Raw genomic sequence first — 26596 nt, forward strand, 5'->3', positions numbered from 1 at the left:
AATAGTGGGCCAGGGCCTGAAAAAAGAACCCCGTTCCTGGTCGTTTGGCAGGAAATTGCTGACAGATGAGAATTTAGTAAAATATAATAAAGAATGGGCTAGAGGATTCTTTGAAATTAACCGGTATAGTGCCTCACGTATAACTTTTTGGGATACATTTAAGGGGTGCTTAAGGGGCGAAATAATAAGTTATGTGGGTCAACAGCGGAAAATGCAGAAAAAACAGGTCACTTCCCTAATGATCAAGCTAGCTCAGTTAGAAACAGAACACACTAAATTATTATCTCAGGGGGAGGGCAATAGATCAATGACAGTTTGGAACCAGCTAATAATTGCCAGAGCAGGTATAAATAATGTGTTTCAAACGCCAGTAGCCCAGAAATACCAAGTGTACCGAAAAGAGATGTACGAATATGGAGAAAAGACGGGAAGACCTTTGGCCCTTAGGACTAGACAAAAGGCCAGCAGAAATAATATAATTGAAATCAAAAACTCAAAGGGGCACATGGAAACATCTTCTGATAAAATAATGGAAGTTTTTAAGGAGTATTATAGTAAACTATACCAGCAGGCTCCCTGTGATAGTTTACCAACTGCATGAAGGGAATACACACAGCTTAACAAATTAGACTCAGATACACATTCAGAATTAGAAGACGAGATTGCAGTGGAGGAGACGGTTCTAGCTATAAAAACTCTCTCCTCAGGAAAGGCCGCTGGTCCAGATAAAATTCCATTAGAGCTATATAAAATACTTCTCTTCGATCTGGCTGTACTCCTTCATGATCTGATCCTAGACGTTCGCCGCCTTTGACACAGTCTGTCATAACACCCTCATACAACGCCTCAGCAACGTCGGAATACAAGGAAAAGCGTTGGACTGGATCATATCGTTCCTCGCCGGAAGAACCCAGAGAGTCCACCTCCCCCCTTTTAGATCAGAGGCCACCGAAGTCATCTGCGGCGTACCACAAGGATCATCACTCTGTCCCACCCTCTTCTACTTATACATGAGTCCCCTCGCATCCATCGCGCACCAACACAACCTCAACATCTTCTCCTACGCAGACGACACCCAGCTAATCCTCTCCCTCACCAAAGACCCTAACACAGCCAAAACCAATCTACACGAAGGAATGAAAGAAGTAGCCGTATGGATGAAGAACAGCCGTTTAAAACTAAACTCGGACAAAACGGAAGTCCTCATCTTAGGATCTTCCCCCTCTGCATGGGACGACTCATGGTGGCCACCGGCTCTGGGCACAGCACCCATACCTACAGATCACGCACGTAACCTGGGCTTCATCCTAGACTCCTCCCTCTCGATGACCAGACAAGTCAACGCCGTCTCATCATCATGCTTCAACATCCTACGCATGCTCAAAAAAATCTTCCGCTGGATCCCCACCGAAACAAGAAAGACAGTCACCCACGCACTAGTCACTAGCCGACTAGATTATGGAAACATCCTTTACGCCGGAACCACAGCCAAACTACAGAAAAAACTCCAACGCATCCAAAACGCCTCAGCCAGACTCATACTGGACATCCCCCGTCAAGCTCCCATTTCCGGTCACCTGAAAGATCTCCACTGGCTTCCCGTCAACAAGAGAATAACGTTCTGTCTCCTCACACAAGCACATAAGGCCCTCTACGACCTAGGACCCGAATGCCTCAACAAACGACTGTCCTTCTACACACCCACCCGCCAACTACGTTCATCCAATCAAGCCCTCGCCGCAATTCCGCGCATCAATAGATCCACCATGAGAGGAAGATCTTTCTCCTACTTAGCGGCCAAAACCTGGAATTCTCTCCCCACTCACCTCCGCCTTACACAGAACCACCTCTTTTTCAGAAAGCAGCTAAAAACCTGGCTATTCGATAAGTTATGCACCCACCCTCCCTCAAGCGCCTTGAGACCTTCTGGGTGAGTAGTGCGCTATACAAATTACCGAACTTGAACTTGAATATCGCCTAACTCATTGAAGGAAACAGACAATCATAGTTCACAAAAAGGGGAAACCCCCGTCAGCACCAGGGTCATATCGACCCATCTAACTGATAAACTCAGATGCAAAGATATACTCAAAGATCTTAGCAACTCGGCTCAAGAGAATCATAGGCAGTTCTGTCTCACCCTGGCAGCATGGATTGGTGCCAGGGAGGGGAACAACGGACCACACCCGGCGAGTAATATCTCTGCTAGATTTAGCTGCAGCAAGGAGGGAAGGTCTGGCTGTGATTCTGTTGGACGCAGAGAAGGCCTTCGACAGAGTGAAGTGGCAGTATTTGTGGGGGGCCTTAGCGTAGCGAGGGATAAGTCCTAGAATGATAACAGCAGTTCAGGCAATGTACCATAAACCGTTTGCTAGACTGCAGATGATGGGAATAGTATCAGGCCCGATAGAGGTAGCAAGGGGCACTCGGCAGGGATGCCCCTGCTCCCCAATTCTATTCGCTATACATCTGGATCCATTTGTTAGGCAGATAATTGAGAACTCAGTGATTGAACCCTACAAAATTAATGGATATGAGACAAAAATACTTGTCTATGCTGACGACATTACAGTAATCACATCAAATCCAACAACTGTAATAGCAGAAGTAGAGAGAATGGCGGAGGAATTCGGGAGCTGGTCAGGCTACTGTCTGAATAAAGGAAAGACACAGATAATCTGTACCAGACAGGGAAATCTCCAAGATCAGCATCAGAGAGATACTGCAGCTTATCTCGGGGTAAAGATTGGGCTGGATTTGAACACACTAGGGGGAAATAACATTGACCCAGTATTACAGGAGATATCCAATGAGCTTCGGTGGTTGGACAACTTGCACCTAATGATAGTGGGCAGAGTTAATGTCTTAAAAATGAAGATCTTGGGGGGGCGTGGCCAAGATGGCGACCGGGACGGAGGCATAATTGCGGAGCTCCTCGCCCTTGATCCCCGAATCCCCCTAATTACGTCTAAATTGGCTCCCCTGCTCACCCCACGGCGTGGAGAGACCCACAGCCCTGCAGAGTGACCTGGGGAAGGAGCAGTCACCTGAATTCACCGCAGCAGCCGCAGCCACCTACCGCGGCGTGAGACAGCCTGAAACTGGGCCGAACGCTACCTGGCCCCGCTGCACGGAGGAGACTCACGATTCTTTGCAATCCTGCCTCCCCCACGACCGGAGTGACCTCCCGGGACTACCGGCCCCTCCTAGGCCGTGGATTGCCTGCCGGGTGAGTGAGAGACCCGAGAACCAGCCACACCTCCCGATCCGGCCGCTCCTCTACCCGAGTCCCCGGCTTCGGCCTGCTCGGCTGCGGGGGAGGCCCGCTACGGCGCGGCCCGCACCGCCGGCGCTACCTTCCAGAGCGGGACCCTTGTTGGAACGAGTGGGTAACCCCCCCGCACCATAGCGCTATTGCGCGAGCACGAGAGTGACCTGGGCGGACTGCGGCCCGGGCGCGATTTGCGCTGGTCCCCGGCCTGGGCCTAGACTGAAAGGCGGCCTGGGCAGGAGCCCCCATCAGCCCGAGCCCGGCGCTGCAGCAGGAGCAGTCACGTTGCCCGTCCACTTTAACGGGCCCCTACCACCGTGTGCCACCTGCGGCCTGGAACCTCTGAAGGGCCCCTGCGGAGCCACGCATGCCATGTGTGCGGCCTGCGGCCTACGACGAGACGCTCCACTTCCAGTGAGCGACCGGGACTTGCTCTCTTCTAAGGTGTTGGACCCTTCCCCGGCTGTGAGCAGACCTCTTGGCGACATCTGTGAGGCGCCCGGCGAACCACGTCTACAGGACTCCGAGGTGAGGAGAGGGGGATGCTCGGGGGGCCTGGTGGTCGCGCCCCCGGCGGGAGGAGAGCTGACACATACCTACTGCTCACCCCCCTTTAGACTCCCTGGAGCTCGCACTGGAGAAAGGGGCGGACACGGCCTGGGCCCAGCCAGCACCCTAAGCAGACCCTGTGCCCTGGTCACCGACCGGGACGGCGGCACCTGGCCCTCATACATACTCGGGGGGCGCGGATCGGGCCCCCGGTGCGGCTCGACTCCACCCACATCTCCTCCGCGCCAAGAATTGCTACGCCGGTGCGGGCCGCGCCCGGTGGCTGTTTCTGGGCCTTCCCGGGACTGTCTTTTGGTGCTCACACTCTAGCGGCACGCCCCTGATCCCTGGGGCTCAGGATTGACCCCCACCTCACACCACGATGTCTTCCACCAATCGCAGAGGGGGACGACCGATCAAAGAACTACTCATGAAAACGTCTTCTAAACCCGAGAAATCCCATGCACCCACATCACCGTCAACGTCGATGGCCACCCCAACCAAGGAAGCTGAAGACGCCCCTATAACGAAGTTGTTTCTGGAAAGCCTCTTCAATACGCTGCGCACGGACTTCCAGACCCTGAAACACAAACTGGTCAGTGAACAGAGAGAACTGCGCAGGGATCTGGATGGGTTGGGGGAAAGAGTGGTGGCAGTGGAGAAATCTAGTCAGACCCGTGGCGAAGACCTGGCGCTCCTCCAGCAAGAAGTTCTCTGCCTTCAGGAACTGCAGGTGGGCCTTCAGGCACCTTCGGAAGACCTCGAAAACCGTTCCCGGCGGAATAACATACGGGTCAGAGGCGTGCCATCGAAAGCGGAGGGGAATAGCGTCACGGAATACCTCCAAGACCTCTTCCGAGAAGTCCTCAACGAATCCCCTGAATTCACCATCCGTATTGACAGAGCGCACCGAGTGGGTCTACACCGCCGTGCCCCTGCGCCCCCTCCGGACATCCTGGCTTTCCTCCTGGACTTTCCCCTGAAGGAAAGGATACTGAGAGAAGCACGCCGAGTGCAGCCTATCCGCTTCCGAGACAACTCTGTTCAGCTCTTCCAAGACCTCTCCGCCATCACCCTTCAGAAACGCAAGGACTTCAAGGTGGTCACCATGTTTCTGAGGGACAAGGGTGTGCCCTACTCCTGGGGACATCCGTTCCGCCTGATCAATAAGTGGGAGGGCAAATTGCACCAGCTCCGCTCGCTGCAGGACACATGCGCTCTTTTGGGCCTGGAACTGCGAGATGATGCTTCTGACGGAGATTCCACCCTGGGATCTTCCCCAGCTAACCGCCCGCAACCCTCAGGCAACGACTGGCAACAAGTACGAAGACGCCGTGCACCCAAGCATCGCCTCCGCCCGGATCCAGGGACCATTGCCAAAGACAAAGCTGCAGCCATAGAGGAAGTCGTTAAGGACACCGCTGCTCCTTCCTAAGCCTGATTCAACGGGGGAGCCATAGCAATCTCACTTCTTCTGAGTGGGGGGGAGGTGGAGGGGGCGGGAGGCCACACTGGTCGCCACTGCCACAGCCTCTTCTATTTTTTCACCCCACTGGCCTGAACTGACTCTGAATAGGCCCGGGACTATGACTATTGGTTGGTTGTTGGAAGTTGGGGTTAGGGTGGGAAGGGGAGGACACAGTTGCTGGGTGGGGAGAGTGGGGACAGTTCTAACCCGGCGGGACTGCGGACGATGCGCCACTCTGGGTGAGGTTTGGGATCCAGACAAAGTTAGTTCGGGTGGGGGGGGTAGGGGTGGGATTGAGGGAGGGGACCAGTATGCCAAGGGACATGAATAAGCTTCGTACACTGCTAACTGTTTGCCGCGCACGAGGATAGACCTGCCATTGCGCTACGCTACACCCGCAACACCCCAAGATGCCCGATACACTTAAGGTATTATCTCTCAATGTAAAAGGCCTCAACAATCCCATTAAGAGGCGGGCTGTGATTTCATATCTAGAACACTCAGGGGCGAACATATGCCTATTGCAGGAAACCCACCTCTTAGCTGAGGACTGGCACAGGATGCGCTCCAGAGCCTTCCCTCAACAACTTTTTTTCATCACTCACCACTAAAAAGGCGGGGGTGGCGATGCTTGTGTCCCGACACTTTCGGGGCCGGGTGGGGGAAAAAGCGGGAGAAATCAAGGGCCGCCTCCTATCATACACCCTTGTGGTGGGCACTAATACGATGACAGTTGGTTCCATATACGCCCCTAACACTGGCCAGGAAGCTTTACTTAAGAATGCACTCTCGGAAGCGCTGCAGCCCCCTAGCACCCACTTACTCATTGGGGGGGACCTCAACCTCGTTATGGACACACATAAAGACAGGTCTGGACACCGCTATGGGGACACTGGAGCGTTATCTGAAGCAGGCGGGTTGTGGCTAAAAGAAAGGTGCCTGTTAGATCTCTGGAGAGCGGTACACCCCAACTCGACACAGTTCACATTCTTCTCCCATGTCCACCGCACCTACGCGCGCTTAGATCATTTCCTGGGCTCTTCCGGCCTAACAACTCTCATCACCGACGTCTCCATAACCCCAGCAGCTCTCTTCGACCACGACGCGGTAGAACTGACGCTCACCATTCCCACCACCGCGCGCACTCCGGCCTCATGGAGGCTCAACGAAACCATGCTGCAGAGACCGGCTGTCGCTGCACAAATCCGTAAATGCATTTCGGAATATCTTGCCACTAACGATGGCTCTGTAACTTCCATTTCGGCCCTCTGGGGCGCTTTGAAGGCTGTAGTAAGGGGGGAACTGATCGCTATAGCGGCAGCAGACGCCAAACTACAAAAGGGAAAAAGGGACGACCTCACGGCTCAGGTGGCTGAACTTGAACGGGTTCACAGACGCACTGGAGCTCCTAGAGTTTGGAGGCAATTAAAAGCTACCAGGGCCCAATTAGCTAGCCTTGATACCGACAGGCCTGAATTCGCTGCCCTCAGACTCCGCCATTCCTACTATGTGGGGGGGAACCGCACCGGGCGCCTTTTAGCTAGCGCTCTCAAAGCCAAAACCCAGCTCTCTAAAATCACCACTCTCCTGAATGACTCCGGGGAGACCATCACTGACGAGGCAAAGGTTGCAGATGCCTTCCGCTCATTTTATGCTTCCCTATATAGGGAGGACCAAATACCACCCGCGGATATCGATGCATATTTGCACTCAGCAAATATCACACCATTGTCCAAATCGATCTCAGACGCCCTAGACGTCCCCATTCGGTCGGACGAAGTCCTGGCCGCAATATCCCGCTTACGGCCGCTCAAATCTCCGGGCCCTGACGGCTTCTCATCAGGCTTTTACAAACTGTTTGGCCCACTCCTGGCGCCGATACTCACAAGACTATTCAACTCGGTTGAAGGCCCGAGTTCCATACCCCCAGACATGCTTGCAGCGGACATAGTAGTGTTGCCTAAACCAGGCAAGAGCCCTACACATTGCTAGGCATTCCATCCCATCTCATTACTTAACCTGGACTTGAAGTTATTCACTGGGATACTGGCAGCATGCCTAGGCCCCTGCCTCCCAGGAATCTTCGAACCAGATCAATCGGGATTCGTCCCGAATCGCCAATGCAGCGACAACACTAAAAGGCTCCTGCACTTGGTAGACAAAACACATTTTTAGAACTCGGATTCGGCACTGTTAGCCATAGACGCAGAGAAGGCGTTTGATCGAGTCGACTGGACTTACCTGCAGAAAGTCCTGCAACGATATCAGCTGGGCGACCGATTCCAATCATGGATAGCGAGCTGCTACTATCACCCTCAAGCCAAGGTCCGCTTAGGCAGTCTTAAATCACACCCCTTTGAGATACAACGGGGAACGCGTCAGGGATGCCCTCTCTCACCCCTCCTGTTCGCCCTTTACGTGGAACCGCTGGCGCAGAAACTTAGAGATAACCCTAACATTCACGGTATCACCTTTGGCCGTGAACCGCACGTGGTAGGCCTCTACGCTGATGATATCATTGCCACTCTCAATGATCCATCCCGCTCTATACCAGCCTTCCAAGAGGAATTGGACACATTCGGAGCAATCTCTGGCTTCAAGATCAATCGGGGGAAATCTCTGATTCTGCCTCTGGGTAGTAATGCCTATTCGCGAACCCCTACACCAACTTTTGGGTGCAACCTCCAAACCTCCTCACAACTCCCATACTTGGGAGTCACCCTCACTTCCAGCACTGCCGCAACGGCATCCCTTAATTATAAAACGCTCACCTCCCAGATCCAAGCTGATCTTGCTCGCTGGTCAAAACAACCCCTTTCCCTGTTAGGTCGCATAGCGGCGGTGAAAATGTCAGCCTTGCCTAAGATTCTGTACATCTTTCAAACCCTCACAATCTCCCCGCCGGCTGGCGCGTTGTCGAATCTGCAAACCGCTCTCCACCAGTTCATCTGGGGAAAACAGCGAGCACGCCTGCACAAACAAGTTGCATACAGAACGGTGGATAAGGGTGGTCTTGGCGTCCCCAACCTCCTACAGTACTTCCGCGCCTCGCAAATCCGTTACCTGGTGGAATGGTACAGGCCGGAATCCGAAAAAAGGTGGCTGTTCCAGGACAGAGCGATGGCCCAGACCTCCCTATGGAAGATACCATTTCTCGCCCGTCAACATAGGCCGAGGTATCTCCTTAATTCCCCCATTATGCGCACCATCATGAGAGCTTGGGACGCAGTAGCGGTCAACAGAGGATTAACAACTTTCCCCTCCCCACTTACCCCGATTCTAGACAATCCGGATTTCCCACCAGGCAATAACCCCCGCGCCTTTCCGCAATGGCGCGGTACAGAATGCCGCTCGGCTGGCTACTTTTTTGAATCCGAAAGCTTCCTCTCCCTTGCCGACATTGTGAAGGACTATGGGGTAACCAAACCTCACATGTTCTAGTACTTCCAATTACGTCATTGGATGTCGAACCCCGATCGCGCTCCCTTGATGTATCGGCTATTGACACCGTTCGAAAAATGGCTGATCACAAAATACTCCGACAGACACCTTATCTCAGACATTTACAAGATGCTCTCTCCGGCAACTAGCCCAAACAAAACGGCGGGGCAGAACACTGGGAATCGGAACTTGGCAGGGCATTGTCACCCAAGGAATGGGGGTTTATCTATTACAGAGCAGCGCATACCACCCGTAACACTGCTTCCAGGGAAGCAGCGATGAAACTGGCCATATATTAGCATCTTACTCCAGCCAGACTCAACCGGGGCAACCCCCTTCGGAGTGCGCTGTGCTGGAGAGGCTGCGGTGAGCATGGCACATTAACTCATCTGCTGTGGGACTGCCACATTGTCCGGGCCTACTGGAAAGAGGTCCTAGATGACATCGACTCCACCTTCCAGACTGAAATCCCACGCTTCCCCGCATATGCTGTTCTAGGATTACCCAACGCGCTCACATTCCCCCTGAGGTCCATGCGCGGCAAACAGATGGGCATCGCCATGCAAGCAGCGTCACAAATTATGGTTTACGTTAGGCAGGGAGCGCATCCAGGCCACGTTGACACACTCCACAGACTCCTTTCAGAAGGCATGGCAACCGCTTCTATCCTTGTGGTCCAAAGAATTTAATGAAATCACCTGCCCCAAGTATCTTCGCATCCTGCGACTCACAGGGCCACCGCGTAACCCGCTGTGAGTTCGAACACCCATTAATACGCGGCTTTAACAGTGCATCTATCCTGCCAGTGCTCCTGTATTAAAACGGCACGAATGTGTACCCGATCCCCTCCGGCGCCCGGCGGTGAAACTCTGAAGCCTCTACCTGAAAGCTAGCGGTAGCGCCGATCGAAAACGTCCTGAGGCCTGTTGTGGACTTGAGACCGGGACCTCTAGTTGGAATCCAGGCCGGCCGCTGAGCGATCAACAGCGGATGATTGCGGCGATTGGGTGCCGGCCGGAACACGTCAACCGGGAAGTGGCCGATTTTCGAGCTGTGCCTCAGCTGGACTGGCGGCGAAGCTTGGGATGTGCCGGCTAATTTTGGGCGCATCTCTCAGCTGTGTTCACACGGCTTGCCCGGTTACAGTGACGGCTTGTATTTAGCCTGGCGATCGGCGGGCGACTCCCGACCTGTTGTTCGCTTCCACACCCGACGGGACACTTTGCCTTAAGAACTGCTCTCAAGGTTCTGACTTCCTTTGCCGCTACTGTAGCCCAACGCATTTCTCCCGGCCTGTGACGGTGGGACCGTGCAGGTGATTGCAACGGACATGGATATCGCCAGCCGAGAGGAGGCTGCATCCCGAGTGATTTCTGGACGACTGGAGCGGACCGATGTTGTTGGGGTGAGGCACAACAGAGATGGCCGATATGGTGACCTGATGTCGGCTGTTGCCGACCTCCGAAGTGCAATGGAATACTCTGCTCGAGATCTTGCCAGCAAATTCGATGCGCTTGGTTTTGTAATGGAGAGTCCGAGGCTGGCTGGACAGACGGAGCACAGCTTCACACCGCATCTCCTGCCTCTCCATTACAAGATGGCGGCCCGAGTGCCATTGATGAGACTCTTTGTCCTGTTGCACCCCCTGCTGAGGAACTTCTACATCCAGACCACGGTGTGGACTCTGAGCCGCACTCGCGCTTGAAGCGCCCGCTCCGATCCTTGCCCCCTTCATACTGGAAGTCGCCGTTGCTGCCATTGGTGGACTTTGTGTCTTCCTTCTTTGACCCGACTCTGTCACATGCTACCTTGCCTATCTGCTTTCGGTCCTGGTTGGAGTCCCCGGAGCGCCTTGAGGTGGCCATGGCTGATGCCCAGTTGCCTAATGTTGGTGTTTTTGGACTATGGTTCTCGCCCATGCTCCACAATGCGAAGATGGTGTACTTTGTACCCTCCCTGGGATCACTGGATTTTCTTATGCTTGACACGTCTGGGTGTTTATACCACAGTGACACTTCTGGACTACCGAACACGTCTTCCTCGGTTGCATTGATGTGCAGCGGCGGTAAGGAGAAAACGGGACAGGGATAAACGCTTCTTCCTACGGACTGGCAGATTCCTCGTTATTGACCGTGGCAGCTGGGTGGCGTGCTGTTTTCTCTGATGGTGCGGTGTGTTGACTTTGTGCTTTACACTGTTTTGCTGCGAACTGTTTCTTGTCACCGGACTACTTACCTTGTGTTCATATTGTACTTGCGGGAGGGTGCAGCCGAGGGACGGCTTCCCTTTGGATTTCCATAGTTCGCAGTGGTGGGGAAGAGAGAATGGGTCGGGGGTGTGCGCTTGTGCTCGTGGTTTGATGGTTTCCTTGTTGCTGCCCTGGACATGTGGGTTGTGGATTGCTACCCTTGACTACGCTGTGGGCTGCTTTTGTGCTTCCAACTTCTTTTGATTGTAATGCTTACCATCACCGGACACCATACTTTGTGCTGTTATCGGCCTTACGGGAGGGTGGAGCCGAGGAACGGGTGGTGGACTCCTCCCCGCCTTTCTTTATTTAATGAGAGTTTTAGACTAGGAATCTTTTCTTACTCTCTATATTTCGGGACTCCTTTTATTGGGCGACAGGCACACTGCTAGGGGGGGGTAGGCCGTAGCCAGCTGCAGGGGTGCAGGGTGGGGGGTGGATGGGGGGGGTTTTTGTTTTTATTTTTTGGTTCTATGGGCCTTCTATTCTTTTTCTTTTTCTTCTTTTCTGGGTCTAGACATTTATCCTCTAGGTGGTGCGCAGCGATTCTGGCATTTTGTTACATTGTGTATTTGTCTATCCTGATCGTACTAGGCCGGAACCAACCTGTTGTGCTGTGATATCCTGCTCCTGTCTATCCTTCAGAAAAAACTTTTAAAATTAGACCTCAGTATTCCTGTACCAGATCCTTTGCGCTTATTGTGTTGCAACGTACTGTATCTGTGAGCCCTTGGGCTCTTTGCTGAGTTGTATTTGCGATTTTCTATCAATAAAGGTCTTCCAAAAATTAAAAAATATAAAAAAAATATAAAAATTGGGGGATGATGATATAGATGCTGATATGTCATTAGAATTGAGCGAAAGTATATTTTTGGCTGCAAACCTTCAAGCCCAACACTACAAGACCTTATTTAACTTATATTACACTCCAGGAAAACTCTTCGGGTGGGGGAAACGAGATAACGATCAGTGCCCCAGATGTCAACATAGTCCCGCGGACACTACACATATGTTTTATGCGTCTACGTCCCTGACCCCTTTTCAAACGAGGCATAGAAAAATTTTGGTATGAACTGATGGATTGTACAGTCGAAATTAGTGCTCCATTAATGCTCTTAGGATATGATGGCGGTTGTGAGGTAATATCTGCACGTAGGGATTTTGTTTTTGTTTCAATAGCAGTCGCAAGGCTGTTAATAGCTACAGCTTGGAAAGACCCGGACCCACCGTTTTATACCTCTTGGCTTCATCGCCTATTGAGTATATACAATTTGGAAATGTCTCTTTAGATAAATAGGGGTCACCGAGCTCTTAAGAAAGGAGATAAGATCTGGGCGCCCTTATCAAAATGGCTGGGAAAAAGTCAAGATGAGCTTGGAAATAGAATGGGCATCAGGTAAATCAAGATAATAGAAGTAGTGTGAGATAACAAATGGGGAAGGGGGAAAAAATGTAAGTAATGTTGTAAGAATGTATTTTGTTATGTATGTTCTCTTCAGTATATCCCTGCTCTCTTCTTCTTTTGCTTTCTCGAACTTTTTGTATTGCTAATAGCATTGTGTATACTTATTATTGGTCTTTCTAATTTGTTTTTTAATTTACTTTAACCTCTTGTATGTGCGGCGAATTTTCACGCTGTGCAGCCGTTTTAAAGAGTGGGCGGGATCATGATGGCCCCCAGCCGTCATCAGCACACGCCACCGTGATACATGACGGCCGGGGGCTATCATCTGCATGGAAGGGGGTTAAAAAAAAATAATTACCTGATGGCAAAGAATCAATGTAATTTTTTTTTTTTAAATGAAGTATACTAAGAAGATATTAGAGAAGACCCAAGTAAAGTGCATTTTCGTAATCAAGTCTGGACGTAATAAAAGTCTCGATTACAGTTAAAAAAAAAAGATAATACATTTCAGTGCGCAGTTTTACGTAGGTGCTTAAGTGTAGTCTGTGTAAAGACTCCTTTTCTCAAAGGGATTTTTTATTAACATTTCTGACTTCAATGAAGATTCCTACGTGGCAGAACCTGAACTATGAGTAAGTAACCAAGGGCCATATTAGCAAGAAAGGGCGATACATTATAGCCACTTTTATCGGCAGGAAGCTGCCGCTAAACCGGCGATAATGGGCTTGATAATATGCCCTTGTGAATTCCCTATACTAGGCCAGGTTCTGGAGTTAACCTAGGCTTCTATGGGAATTCACAAGGGCATATTATCAAGCCCATTATCGCCGCTTTAGCGGCAGTTTCCTGCCGATAAAAGTGGCGATAATGTATCACCCTTTCTTGATAATATGGCCCCATGTCTTTTTTCTGAAATGCTTGTGTTTATATGTAACAGCTTTCCAGCATAAGGGGTAAAGTAAAAAAAAAACATTTAAAATAAAATGATTTTAATAGACACAGTAATTCTTTACTGCCAAATATGCTTAAAGCTAGAAAGCATAGTAGGCACAAAGATGGCAGGCTGAATGTGCGTTCATTTGACTATCATTTTCTCTTTCTGTAACAAAATGTTTTTTGCTAACTTTTCTATACAAAATGATTAAAAAGTCTAATTATCAATCTAATCCTATTTTTTAGGTACATATGAATCCAGATGATCCAAATGTAAGCTATTACTAATAATCAATGAAACATAATCAGTTCCATAGTACCTATTTATTTTCTATTGCAAGGTGCCTGGTTTCTGCAAGTCTGACTGCAAGGATATAGGTTTTAGTATATTTTTGCTCATTTTCTATATTATCTCAAAGAGCATATTAATGTAAAGCCATTCCACTCAAATGATAATGAAATAATAGCAATTGTAAACAGTCTCCAGGTAATCAAAGTGAGCAGGGCCGGACTGACTACCGGGCAGTTTGGGCTGATTTCACTGCGGTGGAAGCTGATTTCGTTCATGGAGACCTGCATGTGCTTCGAAATAATTAAAGCTAAACAAAATTTGCTTAGTACACACAGGTCCCCATCAACGAAATCAGCCCCCAGCTCAGCAGCATTCCAAACTGCCCTGTAGCCAGTCCGGCCCTGAAAGTGAGCCAAGCATCTCAAAAGAACTTTGAGATGGGGTGGCCACGTTGCTGAGCACAAGCGGTTGTTGAAAACCCGAGGCAAACTAAGGATTTAACTGAACTTTATTCAACTCTGTTGCTTAAAACAACGGTTTTAAATTCATTTGTAAAACAAGCTCCTTAAATACTCTAGTACCCAGTAAAAGTTGTGGTTGTCCAGGAGATTCATTTTTCTCCACAGGATATTTGACACCTACCAGATGTATTATGCATCAGTATTCTAAAGCTGTTGGTAAATACTTTGTCAAGAGACATGATTGAAATATTGTGTCAAAACTATTTTGCTGATAACTGTGATTCTGTCAGTGAACATCTCATCCGAAATTTAAGATAGTCCCTAAAATTGCTGTTGTTGGGTGCCAGAGTGTTACCAATGTGTGTGTGGAGTTGTTTCTTGGTGTTCAAGGGTGCTGCTCAGAGATGCTGCCTGGTTTGTCTCAGTGTTGCACAATTTTAGAGAGTGCTGTTCAATACACTAGTCTGCTCCTGAATTGTGTTCTTGGGTAATGGCTATTGTGACTGGTGCTAGTCCACTTACAGCTGTTGGTCCAAATGGCAATGCCTTGTTCAATATTCAATGGTGCTACTTATGTCGTCATTACCGCTTAATATTTTTGATTGAAGCCAGGGGCCTCATTTATGAGGCTGTGCGTCACTTTTACACTGCTGGTGCGTCACTTTTTGTGACGCACCATTGGCGTAAAAAATGCACCTTGTTGTGCCATATTTACAAAGTGACGCATCTAGGTAGATGTAGATGCGTCACTTTGTAAACCCCTGCGCCACATTATACCTGCGCCAGGTATAATGTATGCAAGGGGGAGTATTGACGCAAGGAAGGGTCGTAGAAGTGACGCAGTGAAATCTTTGAGATTTGACTGCGTCACTTTTAGGACCCTGTTGCGTCAAAATCTTGCGCCTGCCTCACAGCAGGCGTTAGACTGATGCAGGCCCTTTCACATGGGGCTTGTCCCATGTGAAAGGACGCATTGCTGGAGTTGCGTCACTTTTGTGACACACTCCAGTAATGCATCACTTTTGCGCTTACAGATGCGTCAGAAATACTGACGTATCTGTAACTCCTTGCGACATGATGGGTCATACATTAAATATGAAGCATCAGGAATGTCGCAAGGAGTGCGCACTGAGAAGTGGCGCATCGCTGCTTTCACGCAGCCATGCGTCCTTTCTCATAAATGAGGCCCCAGGTTCTCTTCCAGGGGATACTCATTAATATTCCTAAGCACTGACTAGTCCCGTTCACGTGCGTGGACTTTGGAGCACATTTCAAATACTTTATATGTGTATGTTTGAACCCTTAAAAAGTACTAAATACTCTTAAACATACATATCTGTATAAACCGTATATATGCATGCATCCTACCTAAAATGAGGCTAATAAATACCAAAATTGCATTGAATTCTTTATTTAAAATAATCATACACATATAACATTTCTACTTCATTGACCTTAAATTTCAAAACATAGCCTTTATTTGAAAGGAAAAAAGCAAGGGAATAAAAGGCATTGTTAGTCAATAGGTTACATTGAAAACATAACACAGAAAACTGGCACTGTGCCTTGATGTGCTCTGGGTATGCCCAGACATGGGTCCTGAGTTCACTGTTCCACCGGATTCAAGCTAGCCGCGTTGATGAAGGGTAATACCCCGAAGCCGGTCCCAAGATGCTTGTTTCTGGTCTAGTGAGGGCCTGGCTTGGCAGTTTGGGCTGGACTGTTCCCATGAGGAGCAGGGTCAAGACTGATTTGCATATAGCTGCGTCTAAACTGGGGTGGCATGGTGAGTTAAAGAACAATGGATTTAACACAGATTTCTTGACTGGGGTGAATGTTTGATTTGTACTGCAGTCCATCCACCATTTGTGTGTCTTTACTTTCTTGACCTAAGTGCGCCTGGTATGCCCAGACGTAAGTCCCGTGCTCACTGTGCCACTGGATTCAAGCTAGCCTGGCTGATATAGGGTGATACCCCAAAACCGGTCACAGGATGCTTGTATCTGGTCCAGGGAAAACATGGCTTGGCATTTTGGGCTAGGCTGTTCCCATGAGGAGCAGGTTCAAGACTTATTTGCATATGGCTGAGTCTAAACTGGGGGGGGGGCATGTTGAGCAAAAGAATGATGGGTTTACCTCAGATCCGTTGACTAGGGGTGAATGCTTGATTTGTTCTGAATCCTGTCCATCATTTGTGTGTCTTTTGTTTTAAGACTTTCGCAATCCCATCATGCGCCAAAGATGACAGTTAGGTCAGTTCTTTTTTCCAGTCCATTCTGTGAGGATTCTGGAGCACTGAACTTTTAGATTTTGGTATTCCTGTCAACAATTTCTATCCAGAAAACACATTTTTTGATATAATGTGATGGTTTTTAGTACCTGCTGTACTGTTAACCGCTTTTCTGACTAAATTCAAAATATTTACAGTCAGAAAATGGCATCTTTATTCAACAAATGCCCTTTATGTGGCAAAAAGATGGCGAAATCTGATCCACATTCTTTTTCTATTGTATGTTTGCCATCTTATCATCATCCAGAGACTTGCTACTACTGTCAACAACTACTGCGAGACAGAGAGAAGATTTGACTGCATGCTCTGCAGGAGAGAGGAAAGGTGCGACCTTCCAGTGGCCTTGTAGGGTTCCAAACTCCTTTCAAAGAACCCGCTCTCGTGGAAAACATGAACAGAGGGGGAGAATGGAGAAAAGACACCAAGCATGCTGTTTTCCACTGCCGTCCACAGGTATTTGGTTGACGTCACAGGAAACACCTGTGTTCTCCCCATTGGTATCATGGTTGAGGTCGGAGCGGCCATCAAAGCATGCAGCCCTTTCGAAACACCCGACTGTGGATAGACCAACGTTGAGGCATTCAGCATTAGCTCTGTCGACCAGGAGAAAGGTTTTCGAGGCTGTATACATCAGCATCAAGGCTCGAGAAAAACATCTCGCCATAACTCCACTTAACGTCCCACAAGAGATAGACGTTGATGCATTCCTCTTCGCATGGCTCAAGTTGAGAACCACGCCATCTCACCACAGATCAACATCAACACAAGTCTCTGGCTCTCTGTCAAAAGACAAACTGCATCAGTCGGCGAAGAGACCTTCGCCGTTGCAATGCCGACACCGGTACAGCAGGCCTCTGGCTCACTGGCAATGGACAGATGGCATTGGTCGACTTCGAGATCCTCGTCGACGTTGAGAAATTTACAATCTGTTCTGACGGAGTTGCGGGTGTATAGATCAGCGTTGAGACCCAGATAGTCGACGTCTAGGAGCAGATCTTCTTCTTCAGGGATCAGAATTGTTCAGGTTTCTCCAGAAGGATCTTCAGCCCTGGAGAAGGAGGATACACCTGTCAACCTTTCACCACGTTGCCTTCAGATTGTCAAAAAAAGGAGAGTGCCACAACAGAGTCCAAGTTCTGAATACTCACAGACCTTTTCTCTATCTAGGGTCCCAGCTGGTACTCCTCCTCATCCAAAGACTACTACAAAATCCCAATGAACAACGCCTCAGAGGCCACAATCATCATCTACACGGAAATCACTATCTAGAACCCCGCTCAGGCATTTAACATCTAGATCTCACCTCTCACTCATTGATATCTCGGAGACGCAGGCATAGATCTCCCTCATGGTCCACTGACGCCTCTTGTTCCTCTGTGCGATAGTATTCTCCGACTGTCAGCTACGCCTTGGGCAAGGATCTCACTGCTGGACAACATTATCATCTTTAATGAGGTCCTAATCAGAGGGGCGACAAAACTAAGGGGCTCAGCTACAAGAAAACGACACAACGCTGTGCCACAAGCCATTTATCTGCACTACCGTTTTTGAAGTACAGGGATGCGTTGTATTGATAATAAAACACATCCCTGTGCTTTACCTTGCGTTGTCGCGCAATTGGGTGCCATGCGCCAGCGGAGGCACCCATGCGTCATTTTGCAAGGGTGCCTGCGCTGCAGGGATGATTGTTTTTGAGCAAGAAGGGAAACCTTCCTGCACAAAATAATCAATAATGGCATTTTCCTCTTTCTATGCAAGGAGAAATAAAAGTATTTATCTTCCTTGCACTATTCCTGCACTTCTCCTGAGAGGCGTAGGATTCTGATGCATTCCCAGTTTTACAAAATGTTGACATTTCTGGGAATGGGTCAAGTTTCATGGATGATATGTGAACATGCGGTTTTGTTCCCACTCTGCACTCAGCCTCCGTGGGGTTCCTGGGTACTTTCCTTTGGTGGTTCTTTGTGTCCCTGGCTCCTCTGGGTCTTCGGTGCAATTCCAGCACTCTCTTGCAGTTTGTCTTTCACTGTCTTCATTTATGGTTTGGTCACTCACTGGAGACCACTGTATTTTGTGCCTCTTACAATACTGCAACTGAAGTATTATTGTGTATTTGCGTTGATATCTCCGGGCAGGAGATATACCAATGTGTTAGTAAGGGTTGTGTAATAGATAGAAGTATTTTTTCTTTTAACCTACACTACATGATTAAACTGGTAAATCAAGCTGCTTAACACACCTTCAAGATGAGCATGAAGGCAGATCTCCACATCTACCACTTTGAGAGCTTTCTATGCTTATCAAAGCCCACTAAAATCAGCATAAGGGTTGCCTGGATTAGTGCAAGGTGCATCACTTAACTAAGTGTTAATGTTAATGTTAGTTGCATTTATAACGCGCTGCTGCTACCCGAGGGGGTCCTGGCGCTGGGGGGAGATACCTCATGAGGGAGCTGGGGATAAATTAGGAATGCGCCTAGTTGGTAAAGAGCCTTGTTTTTAAGGTCTTCCTAAATGCCATTAGTTAGACATGTGTCTTAAGTGTGCAGGCTTTGGCTGCATTAGCGATGAAACTTCTGCCGCCCCAGTTAGCTTTTTTCATCCGGGGCGTAATAACCATTTTGGAATCTGAGGATCGGAGTGTTCTTATTGGGGCGCACCATAGGAAACGTTGTCTTAGGAATTCTGTTCCAGTTCCATGCAGTGCCTTAAAAACTAGACACAAGGCCCTGAACTTGGTACACTTCCTCATAGGCAGACAATGAAACTTTTTGATAGATCCTGTGATTGATGCGTATTTGGGTGTTCCAGTAAGGAGTCTGGCAGCTGCGTTCTGGAGAATATGCAGCTTTTTCATTGGGCCCTCTTGTAACTTGAGGTATAGACTGTTACATATTTCAGTTTAGACATTACTAATGCTGTTACCGCTGTTTACTGTGCTTCTTTTGGAATTAAGGGGATGATTTTTCTGCATGATCTGAGGGTGAATGAGGTAGAAGATGCCACTGAGTTCACTTGGTCCTTGAAGCTGAGGGTGTCGTCGATCCATACTCCCAGGTTTTTCACCTTTTTGGACGGGGCTGGCAGCGGTCCTAATGAGTTAGGCCAGCAATTGGGTGTCCAGAAAGTGGGACTGTTCCCGAAAAGCACCACCTCTGTCTTACTGGAATTTAACTTCAAACAGTTAAGTGCCATCCAGTTTCCAACCGCGTGCATGCAATCCTGAAATTTGGCCGCGGTGTCCTGTGGACGTTCTCGTTAAATAGCCACGACAATTTGGGTGTCGTCGACGTATGATGTCAAATTAAAACCATAGGATTCAATGAGGGGGACAAGAGAGGATACATAAACATTAAAAAGTGTCAGGCTCAAAAAAGACCCCTGTGGGACTCCACAAGGGAGGGAGAAGGCGTCGTCCTCGAATTTGTCTAATCTGTCAGTTTGGGTTATTTCTAGAAGAAAATATTTCAGGAGTTTTTGGACTTTGCCCTTAACTCCTATCTCATCTAAACGGTCCACCAATACTGCATGGTGGGCCGTATCGAAAGCCGCTGATAGGTCCAGCATGATCAGGGCAGCCCTACCTCCTTGATCTAAAACGACTCTGATTTCTTCCGTTGACTTGATGAGAGCAGTTTCCGTACTATGGCCTTCCCTAAATCTATATTGGGTGGGGTCGAGCGCCTGAGCACGTTTAAGAAACTAGTTGAGCTGGTTATTCATATCTTTCTCGATTAGTTTTGCTGGGAGGGGGAGTCTAGATATGGGCCTGAAGTTATTAGCGTCATTGGAGTCCAGATTAGATTTCTTTGGTAGTGGCAAAATGGAAGCCTTTTTCCAGTCCCTAGGAAAGTATCCATCTTGATACATACAGTTAAAGATGGCTAAAGATGGCTGTGAGTTTACCTGCCACTGTGTGTCCAGCCAGTTTTAATACCTCTATCGGGCGTGGATCGTAGGGGGAACCTGATTTAGTTTTAGCCAGGAGATTGTAAGAGAGGGGGCTGAAACAGGTAAGTGTGGGATTAGACATTTTATTTGGGTCTGTCCTTGGGCCGGTGTTGGGGTCAGATTTCATTCCGTTGGATGCGTCAGAGAAAGTAGAGAAGATGACATTAACTTTATCAAAGAAGAAATTAGCAATTTTATTACATAAGTCTTGGCTTGCCGGGATAGCTGGGGCTCTGGGGTGGGCAAATGAGTTCACTGTTTTAAAAAGTACTCAGGCGAGTTTTTAGCCTCAAGGATCTTATCCGTGTAGTATTTTTGTTTAGAGTTTTGCAGCATCTGTTTATATTGACCTAAACTTACTTTATATTCTTTTTTGTCTTTGTCCTTGTAAGCCTTTCTCCAGTTTCTTTCTAGGCGTTTCCAGATAAGTTTCTGGTCTTTGAGCTCTTGTGAATACCAAGGTGCAGAGGGTCGTGTTCTATGGAGGTGAACTGTTTTTAAGGGGGCTAGCTTATTCCCTGCCTCTTCTAGCCACTTTGAGTAGGCTTTAGTAGCATGATCCAGGTTCTTGGGAGATGCTCTTCTGCTACTATGTTTTTCCAGACTCTGGATTCCACATATTTATTAGAGGGTTTAGTCCCCATGTGATTGGGAATGGTAAGCTTGAAAAGTACTGCCGAATGATCCGACCAAGTAAGGGGAAGTGAATTTTTGAAGGAAAGTGAGGGTTTATTGGAAAAGATCCCATCAAGAGTGTGCCGGCTTGATGCGTGGCTACGGAGACTAATTGTTCTAGATTTCCGCCTAACATGAGATCCAGAAGGTTGGCCATGTTTGGGTCAAGATCTGCCTCCAGATGAAAATTAAAATCACCTAGAATTGTGAAAGAGGAAGAGTTTAGTCCAATCTCTAAGATGTTGCCAACTTGGTTTATAAAATGTTTTCTTGTGTCTGGTGGCCTGTAGATAAGGGAGCTTCTAAAGGACTCCTGAGGTGAAATCTGGAGACAGAACTCCAGAGCTTCACATTCCTCATTTGTCAGAGGGTTGAAGGATGATATAATGGTGTTGTGATGTATGACTGCTAGATCACCCCTTTTTTCTGAGGTCTGCTGAGTGAATAGCAGGTATAGTCAGGAGGTGTGGCTATCACTAGATCTGGCCCTGAGGAGTTGTCCATCCAAGTCTCTGTAACAAAAGCTATCATTATACCCTCATTTTCCAGAAAGGAGGCGCATTCAGTACTATGCTTGACCAGGGTTCTTGCATTGATCAGGACACAGTTCCAGGCAGTGCCTAGGGCAGTGGTCTCCAACCTTTCCTCTAACTAGAGCTACTTATATTCAATGAAAATTATCCTGAGCTACTAATATTATTAGTGTTGTAATACTGACCTCCCCACCATCAGGCAAGATTACATTAGTGGGAGACTTATGTACAACTACAGGGGTGATCCCACTTGCTGAGCTGCAGAACACATATGTATTGGCCCCCACAGAGCCCTTTTGCTACCTACAAATCCGACACACCCTTATAGTAGCCCTGACAGAATCATCTCCCCTGGGAGAGAGATCATTGGAGGAACACTTATCCAGCAAGGCAACCTCACTAATTTATCGTAAACTTATAAATAACTCTCCAGACACTCTGGCCCAGCTCAGGGACCATTGGAACACAGATGAAGAAGACCTGCACGAGGAGGACTGGGTAGATGCCCTTTCCTCCCTGATAGAGGTCGCTATACGACTCCGTTTTCATTTAATACAATAAAAAATATTACACAGAGTGTACGTCTCCTGCACTACACGGGTCAAAATGGACAGACAGACATGGGATGTCTAAGGAAATGTGGTCAACCAGAAACCTTCTTTCACATTTTGTGTGAATGCCAAAACATCCGTAAATACTAGAACGAGGTGTTAACATGGATCAGCGAAGTTACCGGCACCACTATAGGACAATCAGCCAAACTATGCCTCCTCAATATCTGGGAAGTTACACTTAACACAAGCGGACCAAACATGGGTAACGTTGTACTTAATAGTGACTAAACACAATATTGCACAAAAATTGGGGAGGAGGTGGAGATTTAATCCCTGCACAACTGGAAAAAAAACATCGACTGGTGCCTGGTGCAAGGTGGTGGAACGATCGTATATGAGAGCAAGGGGTGCCCCAGAAAATGGGAGATGGTCTGGGGCAGATGGAATACATATACAGGAAACCCTTGTACAGCCCGATGACAGCGAGAACTGATACGACTTTATAGTTCCTACGTTCTCATAAAACAAGGAGGGATGGCTGTATTGCCCTACTCACTTAGAAGTGTTAATGATGTTTACAATAGACTTTTGCACCATAGGCCTTTACATGTAAACTGTCAAAGTTAGAACTTACTAACAAATGAGATATCAGTTACTGCCGATTGTATACAGATCAATGCTTATATTTCCGCAAACAAAGTCATGTGATGTTCACCCTTACGTTAATAAAAAACTTACAATTAAAAAAAATTACACTAGTGGCCATTCTATTCAAGATTACCAGCAGCGATCAACCCAGTGCATCAAACAGTGTTACTAGCAGCAATGTAAAAAAGGCTTTGTCAATTTGGAATGCCTTTACATAGGTAATGCACAGCTGCAAAGCTCGGAGCACCAAGTTAATAATATTAGTAACAAGTCTTCCTAATACCGCACCAATAATAACTCAAATATCATCTTAAAATATATTTTGCAAATTCAACCATTTCTTCAAACATCATCTTATGAGTTCTGAAATGCACACATTTACTTCTTGAATACGCACTTTCAGCAAAGCAAAAGCCTTTAATTTAGTAGACTGGGCTGGATATAGGAGAGCTACTCACAGGTAACTGGAGAGCTACCAGTAGCTCACGAGCTACTCGTTGGAGAAGCCTGCCCTAGGGCGACTTGGATTGAGCTTATCTGATTTCTGTTCTGCCCTGTTACAGTACGTAATGTCAATGCAGGAATTTTGATATTGCAGCTTGTGCTTAGCTTCGAGGCTTGGGAAAGTCCGTGGTCAGGTAGCTAGGTACAGCAGTGTTGGTCAGGAATCTTTGAATTGAGCGCCCTCAGGGCACTGCTGGAGTAAGTAAGAGGAATATAACTCACTGAAGTCTTTGGGGCAGGGAGGCTAGCACTGAGCGCGGAACAGGCGCGGACGGGCGCAGACGGGCTTGCCTTTGGCGCGCCAGCGGGTCATCCGCTGCACACACACGTCATCGTCTGGTTAAGTAGGGTCGTGGGCAACAAAGACTAGCCCGCTGAGTGAGATGCTCTCCAAGATGGTGGTGAAAGCCGCATTGGAGCTGCCGCGGGCTGGAGTTTATGGCCTCCATAGATAGGTGAGTGCCACATGGGCAAATGTACAGTTTAAAAAATCCTAAATCAAAATTAAAAATCACAGATGCTAAAAATATTAAAAACGAGAATAGTGCAAATATCGTACCAACAGTTTTTTAGTTTTAAAAATACCAAGAAAAGTTGGCCGCTCCCGGCTGTGCCTCAGGAGGATTTCCCTGGCGCCGTCGTCTGGTTAAGTAGGGTCTTGGGCAACAAAGACTAGCCCGCTGACCGAGATGCTCCCCAAGATGGCTGTGAAAGCCATGTCGGAGCATTGGAGCTGCCGGGGGCTGGAGTTTATGGCCTCTATAGATAGGTGAGTGCCACATGTGCAAATGTACAGTTTTAAAAATCCTAAATCGAAATTCAAAACCACAGATACTAAAAATATTAAAAACGAGAATAGTGCAAATATCGTACAACATTTTTTTTAGTTTTAAAATTATCAAGAAAAGTAGGTCGCTCCCGGCGACCTAAGTGAGAACCATATACCAAGCCAGCCTCCTACATTGCTGTGCAGCAATTGGGATTTAACCCTGCACTGTTTTGGCATCTACTCTAGGTCTGGTTCGATGAAAAACCATCACTAGCTTACGCACATATAAATACTTTTTGTGATTATTATTATTATTATTATTATTATTATTATTATTATTATTATTATTATGGATTTGTAAAGTGCATGGCTACCCGTGGGCTACCCAGTGCTGAGCAGTCAGGTACTGAGTTTGGGCAGGTTATACCTGAAAGATATTGCGTGAACAGCCCTGTTTTTATCTTTTTGAGGAATTGTAACTCCCCCTCTATCCCCCTGAGTTCCAGTGGTAGGGAATTTCTTAATTTGGAGCCTAGTGGGAGAAAGATCTTCCGCCCCATTTTTCCCTACTGACCTTGGTCTGCATTAGCCGTTCTTCTGCGATGGATCGCAGCTGCCTCTTTGTAATATAGGGGGAAATTCGATTTCTTAAATTATTTTCCCTTTATTGTGCCGTGCTCTGTGATTTATGCCTAATACTTTAAATTTTATTCTGGCCTCCACTGGGAGCCAGTGTAGTTTTCGTAGGTGCTTTTTTACTAAATTCCGTGCCGGGATGTTACACATTATTCTCGCAGCAGCATTCTAGGCTATCTGCAATTTCCCAGTAACATATTTAGGTGCCCCCAGGAACAGTGAATTTCCATAATCCAGGCGCGAGTTTACCAGCGAGTGGATCACTGTTTTCCTTACTTGGGTGGGTATTCTCTTTAAAACTTTTTGCAGACTTCTGAGAAGTCCGAATGGTTGCTGTGACCTTATTGGCCTGTAAGATGATTGATGTAAAACAAAATAGGGTTGGCTCTAATCAGCAAGGCTGAGCCTACATATCACATAACAAAAAGGATTGCCAATACTGATAACATTATTTCAGTAAATGAACTCGTCATCCACATGAAGAGAAATAATTCAAGATAGGGTGTTGCTACTTAATCGCAGTTTTATTTTATAGAAATTCAATGATCATAACATAGTTTGTTTTTTCATAAAAAAAGAGAGAAGCATTGGAAAAGTCATGAACACACCATATTACATTCATTTGAAACTTCAATCATCCGAAAACCTCAATCATATCACAGTCAAAAACATTCAACACACTCATACCTGATTATTATCACACATACCACATACTGACAAACTACAGTAAAAATGAAATACAAACTGGGTCTGCAATGATTATGCACAAGTTCACTACAAATTTTTTGAAACAGTACAATCCAGTAAATCTTTCGAATTTTGCACCATTCAATAAGATTGATTCAATGTTAGGTAATGTACAAAAAAATAAGGGATCCAAGAGTAGTAATATCTCCTAGATGCTCAAGCAGACCAGCTGAAACATGGCCCTGTCGGATGATTGAAGTTTCAAATGAATGTAGTATGGTGTGTTCATGACTTTTCCAATGCTTCTCTCTTTTTTTATGAAAAAACAAACTATGTTTTGATCATTGAATTTCTATAAAATAAAACTGAATTATTTCTCTTGATGTGGATGACGAGTTTATTTACTGAAATAATGCTAGCAGTATTGGCAATCCTTTTTGTTATGTAAGATGATTGAGACATCTGTTTCTAGCCAGAGCCCCAGATTTTTTACTGTTTCTGCCGGGGTAGGTGGTTTACCCAAGCATGCCGGCCATTTTATTATAGGTCTCGGTATTGCCTTATTTCCAGTGAGCAATAGCTCAGTTTTTATCTCCATTTAACTTTAGGCATCTTGCAGTCATCCATTCCTTTACTTTGACCAGGCATGAGGACAATCTCTCACCATCCTTGCAGTTTTTTTGGGTCAAGGGAAATGATCAGCTGCGTATCCTCAGCATACGAAGTCATGGAGATATCAAATTCCATTCCAATTTCGGCAAGGGGTTCCACATGAACATTAAAACATGTTGGACTCAGTGAGGAGCCATGTGGGACTCCACACTTAAGAGACATGGTTTTTGAGACGATGTTGTTTGCCTGTACTTGAAATGAACGACCACTCAGGAATGAAGTCAACTATTTGAGTGCCAAACCCTTTATTCCATTATCTGAGAGCCTTCTGCACAAAATACGGTGATCCACCGTATCAATGGCAGCGCACAAATCTAATAAGAGCAATGCAGCAGGTTTTCCTATGTCCAGTGACTGTTTTAACTCCTCCACTACTACCAGCAAGGCAGTTTCAGTAATGTGTTGTGCCCTGAATCTCATCTGTGTGTTGGAGGCAGTGATTGGTCTCTAGAAATTCTGACAAGTTGTTATTGACGTGTTTTTTCAAGAGCTTGCCAACGTATGGTAGCAGGGAGGTAGGGCGGAAGTTTTCTGGTTGTGATTGATCTGTGTTTTTTTTTAATAGCAGTTTTAGTGCGTTTTTCCAGGCCGATGGGACTGTGCCTGTAGT

The 26596-nt window shown here is 47.3% G+C and overlaps 1 protein-coding gene across 1 annotated transcript in view; it reads left to right on the plus strand.

The window, feature by feature from the left end:
* LOC147746868 (HORMA domain-containing protein 1-like) overlaps nucleotides 1–26596 on the plus strand; it is a 1271881-nt gene that overhangs the window by 909071 nt on the left and 336214 nt on the right. Inside the window, exon 7 of the mRNA XM_086925061.1 lies at nucleotides 13562–13588. Coding sequence (XP_086781187.1) covers nucleotides 13562–13588 — 27 coding nt within the window. The remainder of the gene's footprint in view (nucleotides 1–13561; nucleotides 13589–26596) is intronic.

The sequence above is a fragment of the Lissotriton vulgaris genome, chromosome 1_1, assembly GCF_964263255.1.
Source record: "Lissotriton vulgaris chromosome 1_1, aLisVul1.2, whole genome shotgun sequence".
NCBI lineage: Eukaryota > Metazoa > Chordata > Amphibia > Caudata > Salamandridae > Lissotriton > Lissotriton vulgaris.